We start from the raw sequence: 7,736 nt of genomic DNA, 5'->3' as shown, positions 1-7,736 counted from the left end.
TTGTGGTTAAAAACAAGCCATATGATAGCCAGAAAAGTATGAGAGACGACAAATTAAACATGCTTACTTGTTATACTTACATTGTTTGGTGAAAATAACGAAATTTTAAACTTTAAAAATTATGCTATTCGAATTTATAATAATGTGATTTTGGTGAATTTCAAAAACCTCGGATATCGCCAGCCCGCATTTGAAAATCTTCAGCCACTTTCTTAGTGGTATTGACAGTGAACCGGCGAACGTACGAAGACACCAGTGGCAGATCCCAAGGAGAAGCAGGCCTAAAAGTCTGGTTCATTTTAATCTTGGACGCAATTAATCCTTTTCCACCACTACATTTTCTGTATTCTTCTTGACTCTTTGGCTTCCTGTGCTTGCACAAGCGTTCTGCATCAACATACACTGGCTCCACTGTAAACCTACCCTCGAAATTTTCCATTAACCTTATTCCATTTTGCTGTTTCATGTAGTGTACCTACCGACAATAAGCAGGAGAAACCGTAATTAAATTTTCCAAGACTTGAACAAAAAGTGTTTTTGGGTCTAATTAAACATTGATTCTCGTGAGAGATAGAGAGACGTTTCTCACATAAAGTGTTTTTGGGTCTTCGAGGACATGTAGACGTATTGGGATAGTTCCTGACAAGAAAAGGAAGTTCCATGACAACTCTTTCTCAACCTTCACGTCCAGCATACTCCCTTGATAATCTTCATCCTTCTCTGGTATAACTTTTCTTGATACGGCTTTCTTCATGAGAAAAAAAACCTCACTCTCTAAAATATTGCTTTTCTTCTATTATTTTTGTTACAGTTATATAATGATAAGTTAAAGAAATAAACCAAAAGTGGGCGGCCTTTGATTTCTCTGGAGTATGTTATGTTGTCTTGATTAGTTAAAACGTCGTAAGCTACTTGAGGTGGCAATCCTAATGTAAATTCCATTTTCATATCGGAAAGGCCAGAACTATGGTCTGTACGCACCTTCAAATATAGGAAAAATATAAATCAAATTATGGATCTTTATGTCTTAGGTAAATGAAATTATGGATCTATATATAGAGGTAAATGTTTTGTAATATTGTTAGCTGATTTGATCTCACCTTCACGGTAGGAGGAGGTTCATGATATTGCTCTTTCTTATTTGCATCTCTCCATAGTTTTAATTGCTCCTTCGTCTCATCTCTCTCCTCGTGAGTTTTTGCCTGTGTCATTGGCTTGGATTTAACAATTTTTTCAGATTTTGTAGGGTGTTGTGTATTCTGAGTGATCCAGGCACCAAATCCGGGGAATATACCCATTTTACTCTCTGAAAATTTAGTCCCCAAAGAGATAATTGACTTATCGGGGGAAAAGGTCAACGGGACAAATCATGTATTTTATATACTATATGGTTTCAGGGACCTTCGAATTTTTTTTTAAATTCAGCTTTAGACGATCCAAAACATATATAACTTAAATATTAGAGAAGGTGAAGTGTATCCTACGTTAACGTACCACGGAGTAAAAATGAAACATATCAAGGCAGCTAAAGTCTCGTGACTTCTTTCTTGACGTACAAGCGAGAGCTACAAGAATATTGAACACTACCACTAGGTTACTTGCCAGGAGACGTGCCCAGAAATTTATGGAAAGTATGTTAAGACCCTGGGCTGATACATTTAACACAAAGTTAACAGCGAGACTTAACAATCTCGAGACAACAGTGCCTGGTGCTAAATTTGTCTACGTATACATTTATAGTTCTAGTCTTGATCTCATCAACATCCTCAGGCTTCAGGTAACTGCATTACTCATTGAAGTAAATGCTTAGGGTACGATTCTCAGCTCAGGCTTCAGATAACTGCATTACTCATATGTAGATCCACGAGCTAGATACAGGTCGTCATACACTACCCGGTAGCTCTACTAAGTGAAGAACCGGATTTCACCCTTTTCTTCGCGAATAATATGTGAAGTTCCTAGAGCAAGCTACCTTCGCCTACCTTCCATCTAGAAGCGGAAATGATAAGAACTGGTAAACATGTTAACTACATTACGGATTGCTCGTGGATCAACAATCCCCAGGCTTCAGGTAACTGCATTACTCAGTGAAGTAACTACATTACTCAGTAAACGCACATACAGTTAAATATATTAGCCTTATCCTATTTATCGGATTCTTTCTTCCCAAATATGCATTTCTTTGAAAGAGAGAATAATTATGATCTAATTGCTTTTTCTAACATAGTTATTTAATTTTGATGAAAGTGATTGTTAAAATCACAACATATCAAAACTTTTCTTTAATTCTTGGCTTTTAATAATACACAAGATAATAAATATATATATATTCGTTTTTACATGCCTTACATGCCCGAAGTGGTTGTATACTGCCTAAGACAAAGTCATTGGTCAAGAATGAATACATGACAGTAGACACACATTAAAGAACCCATGTAATCCAAATGTCTACCTAGTCCTTTTAGGACCTCTTTGATGAAGCTCCATTATAACATGTCGTATGCTTTGCTCATGTCAGATTTGCCAGCCATGGAGCAGTGTTTTCAGGGTATTACCAGTTAACATGCTTGATGTCATAATACATATTTAGCGGATTGATGTCATATTTAATACAATTCTAACGATTGATGTCATATTTAATACATATAACCGTACCTAAAATCCACGGTAATAATTGTATGTGCGTTTGTAAATGCTTAGGGTACGATCAAAGTGATGATCAATAGTATAAAGCAATGTGTAAGATAGTTTCAACTTCTGGAGAATATCAAGAGCACATGGTTTTAACACTAGGAGATGATAATAAACCTTCATGGAGACACATTGAAGGCACTACCATGGATAATATCCCTTTCACCCTTTGACAACGGGAATCTGTATCAATGGGTTTTTGTATTATGGCGTTTGGACTCCAACAGATATAAGAATGATAGTGTGTTTTGATGTTAGATCATAGAAGCTAAGTTTTATCAAACTACCTAGGAAGCAGAGTATAAATTGGGGAGGTACTTCAACTTTGATGAACTACAAAGGAAAGTTAGCTAATGTTACTGTCCGCAGCCACCATGACGACATATATTATGTCTTTGATCTATGGGTATTAGAAGTGCCAACGAACATCGATGGTCGATGAGACAATGTTCGTTTCTGAGATCTTGGTGGAACTTTTTTGGGAATATTCCAATATCTTTTCAAGGCACCAACAAGATAGGCGAAATTATTATTGCTCCAAAGTTTTTGCCATGGGACCGTCAACCTTTTTACATTCTCTTCTTCAATGTAGAAAATAATAATATAAGAAAAGTTCAGGTTAAAGGAATTGTAGATGATGAAGGTTTCAGGCATCGGTAGGGAATTGGGATCAATGGGGATTGCGAAGTCTATATATTTCACCGGAACATTGTGCAAATTTTAAGTTTTTATATGGGTTAATTTGCCAAATAGCCAATCTTGGAAGCATAATTAAGAATATGACAATGATTTTGACATTATTAAGTCAATAACATTTAGCTCAAGTTTAGTCGGTTATACCCTCTTCTGCTACAAATAACCGGTGAATAAATCACGTAGATGACGTTGAAGAAAATAAGGTATGGTCAATATTTACTGCGCACTGTTGAAAATGAAGACACCACATCCATCCACGTCATTTACATAACTACTTCATATGTTTCTGTGCTCAGTAAATCTGTTCATGAAAATAAATTATTCTTACAATAAATAGTATATTCCATTTATTTCTCACAATTAAATCGGACTGTTATATTTCATATCATCCAAATAGTATAAAAAATTTAACTATATCATAATCCCTAAATAATAAATTTGATCTCAAATCCACAAACATCTAAATAATAAATCCTAAACAATAATCACTAAACCCTAAACCCTAATCAGTAAACCCTAAAACCAAATATAATCCATAAACTCATATATAAACTCTAAATCTAAATCTAAATTTTGAATACTAAAATTTAAACTATTATCACTAAATCCAAAACTCAACCCCCACTTTCCAAATACTAAACCCTAAATCATAATCACTAAACCTTAAATCCAATTATAGATCAAAAACCCAAGTATATACCCCAATCCCAAATAGAATGTAACAAAATACATAGTATAGTATATATTGGTGAACAAAATAGAACACTTTTTATTAATCGTCAAATGAAACGATACATGATAGGGTCACTAAACCCAAGCCTTAACCACCACCTTTCAAATACTAAATCCTAAATCCTACTCATTAAACCCTAAATCCAAGTAGATCCCAAACCTAAATAGAATGGAACAAAATATATAGTATAGTACATATCGAGAATGAAATAGTATATTATTTATTAATCGTCAAATGGATACATGATAGAGTCACTAAACCCAAACCTCAACCCCCACCTTCCAAATACTAAACTCTAAATTTTAATCATTAAACCCTAAATCCAAGTATAAACCCTAAACCCAAATAGAATGGTTAGTACAGATTGGAGAACAAAATAATACATTCTTTATGAATGCTCAAATAAAAGATACATGGTAAAAAAAAATAGTAACAGACTAATTCACATTATATAACATGAACATAACACTTATAATATATATTGGTTTATATTTCTATTCCTTATGCATATAAATAGAATAGAACATAATGTTAGAAAAAATGTTTATCTTCTCCGATCAACTAAAGCAGTATAACTACCAGCTCCAAAATCGAAATTTACAAGCGTTTAAGTATGGTCTTCACGAACTGTTGAATCTCGAAGTGAGAAATTACTCACAGAGACGGTACGATTGTTGCGACTTTCGAGTTCAGAAGCCGTGAATCCTTTGTCTCCCATCTCCAACAAAGGCGTCACAATCGGGCTGGTACTCCACAAACGTCGCTGGTAATATACTCGGTGATTTCAGTGGCGGACAAAATGGAGAAGAAAGCATTAAGCTTTCACAATTATTATCATTTACAATTTGTGTCAAAAGAAAAGACACGTTTACTTCTCTAGAATAAATAAAAAATAATTTATATTTATTTTCTTTCAGCAGGTTACACCGGTTGTATACAAGGGTAAAAATGCATTATTACATAATAGACATAAAGTATATTGGTATAATAGGGCAATTGGTCACTGAGTTAATTATAATTTGTTTGGACGTCATACAGTGCAATTTCCCTTTTTATAAAGTGCTATATTTTTTATTCTCATTCAAGGATCCATAAGAGTGATAAGGAAGATTAATCAGTGTTTTATTATTCTCCTTCCTCAGTGAATTTCAACTATTATTCTTTAATCACCAAAAAACTTGTTTGACACATCATGCTCCGCACAACAAAACATACAACTGAGGTGCCTTTTCGCTCATCAAAGCTAAAATTATGTGTTTTTAGCCTGTTCGAAAACGCGGCCGACTAGCCGCCTAAGCGCTGTTCAGACGTTGATCGCAGTGAATATGATGAAATAGGTGAAGCAAGGCATTAACCCGCGTAAGACTGCCTAATTTCTGTGTTTCTCGCCTAATTCATGCGTTGACCGCCTAAGTTTTTTTTCTTGTCCGTGTAAAGTTAAAATATGATTGATTATTTTTTACTCATTATTGAGATTTTGTGTAATTATTCATTACTAAATAATTACAATTAGCTATCAAACCCAAAACAAACACATATATACTACATTTAGGGATTTTTTCGTACCAAACACACCCTAATCTAAATGTTTGACGAATCAAAAGGAGTCTGTTTAAAATAATATATAAAAAGTAGTTATATAATTCTGTCTAAGAACTTGTGCATCATGTTTAAAATTAGCTAAACATATTATATATATATATATATATATATATATATATATATATATATAAATTAAATTGTATTTAAAATTAGGTCCCAAGTATTCTCCGAGTACTTTCCGATTATCGGTAACTCGCTAAGCCTGGGATTACCGCCCGACTAGCGCCTAACATAGTTCCGAACATGGATTTTAGTAATAAAACCATTACATTTTGAATTTTTTTTATAAATACGTTTAGCAAATAACTAGTCAAGTTAAAATCTTCTAATGACAACTTTCAAGTCGTGTCATCAAAAGTGGATGTAAATAATAAAAACATTTTTTACGTTGAATAAACTAATATATTAATGGGTCCAAGCCCATAAACAGTTTAGTCCATAAAAGGGTTTATTACAATAGAGGAAGATCGAAGCGCTAAATTAGCCAACGAATGGACATGACAAAAATCTCACACATCCTAAAAAAATCTACATGGGCTTAAAGAGAGGAAACTGACCATTTTGCCTTTAATGATGGCGCAATATGGATCATTAGATCAGATCATCTCCCTTATAATGTGAGCCGTCAGATCTTCAGAAGAAAAGAAATGAAATAATTACAATAATGCCATTAATGAAACTCATCTTAGCCGTCAGATCTTTCCTCTGTGTTATAATCTGAGTCGTCCAATCTCCCCGTTAAATCTCTCCTTCTCTCTCTTGCCTAGGTCCCACCATAAATTTAATCAGTCTTCCTCTTCTTTTTCATTTCACCCCCAACCACACTCAACCACCACGAAAATTCATTCTATTCACCAGCCAAAGCTCTATTCTTCAACTCTTCATCCACAAACATGTATGTCTGTTTCTTAAGGTCTTTTTACAGCTTAGGACACCGTGAAACATCACATGTGCATCGTCCTTGGTTCTGAAATCGCTTGGTAAGTGTATACTCTCGCCCTCTCTTTTTCTCTCACTTTTCTCTGTCTCTTTTTATTTTTCTAATATTTTATGTTTCAGTTTAGTTACATTATATGTATGTTAATGTTATGAGTCAGATTCTAAGGTTTAATATAATGTTTTTAAAATATGAAGCATGATATTGTAGAATAAATCGTTTTTGCCTAGGATACAACAGGTACAATTTTTACCTATGTATCAAACAATAAAGGTGATACTGGTATAACTGGTCCAACTATGTCTTATTTACCAAGCTAGTGATACTGATATAACTAGTACAACTATTCAGGTTCTGAAATTAAAATATTCCATTGGGTATTGCATATGAAAAAAACAATTAGATGGCCAAATTGGTAAGTATTTAGATATGTTCCTTTTTATTTGTGATGATTTTTTTTTCGTTGGCAATTATAACAGCATCACAAAAGTTTGCATGATCGACCTTATACTTTTAAGGCTTGTTAATTTCTTTATTCACATAATTTTTAGAAAATGAACATGAAATGTATTTTAACAAAATTAATGATTTCATTGTATTGGGGCAAATACATGTAAACATAAAGAAGTGGTACAACTGAGGTAAGTTTAATTTTTATATGGTACCACTAGTGTTTTATTTCAGTACCAAAGTACAACTACGTACAAACAGATACAACTCAAAAAATAGTACAACTATCTATAAACCGGTACAACTCGAATACTAGTACAACTATGTTATTTCATTTTGTATTGTGCATCACTTTTTAAACGTGTATCATGTTTTAAACATTCTGGTTGAACATTAATGTTGAGTAGTTGTAATAGTTGTGCCGTTCTTGAAAAAATCATGTAGTTTAACATGTTGTATTAGTTGTACCTAAATAAAATAATTTTAAACTCATCACAAATTTTTTAACATTCCTCCAAAAGAAACAAGTTAAACATCCTAAGAAACATAGGTTTTAACATACAAAAGAACATAGGCTTTAACATCCAAAAGAACATAAGTTTTACGAACATAAGTTATAAGAAAGCC

At 33.3% G+C, this 7,736-nt stretch overlaps 1 protein-coding gene and 1 long non-coding RNA gene across 2 annotated transcripts; one reads left to right on the top strand and one right to left on the bottom strand.

Moving 5' to 3' along the window:
- LOC103840304 lies at positions 1-1,528 on the bottom strand. The gene is made up of 4 exons (XM_009116800.2): positions 1,101-1,528; positions 841-981; positions 590-748; positions 1-475 (listed from the first exon to the last, which is right to left on the bottom strand). The coding sequence occupies exons 1-4, from the start codon at positions 1,296-1,298 to the stop codon at positions 161-163; spliced, it is 813 nt and encodes a 270-aa protein (XP_009115048.1). The 5' UTR covers positions 1,299-1,528; the 3' UTR covers positions 1-160.
- A 157-nt stretch (positions 1,529-1,685) lies between these two features.
- On the top strand, positions 1,686-7,736 carry LOC117128058. The gene is made up of 2 exons (XR_004451201.1): positions 1,686-1,777; positions 1,860-7,736. It is a non-coding gene; the product is annotated as an uncharacterized LOC117128058 (long non-coding RNA).

The sequence above is a fragment of the Brassica rapa genome, chromosome A09, assembly GCF_000309985.2.
Source record: "Brassica rapa cultivar Chiifu-401-42 chromosome A09, CAAS_Brap_v3.01, whole genome shotgun sequence".
Lineage (NCBI taxonomy): Eukaryota > Viridiplantae > Streptophyta > Magnoliopsida > Brassicales > Brassicaceae > Brassica > Brassica rapa.
The sequence above is the reverse complement of the archived record's forward strand: the minus strand, read 5'-3'. Positions and strand labels throughout refer to the sequence as shown.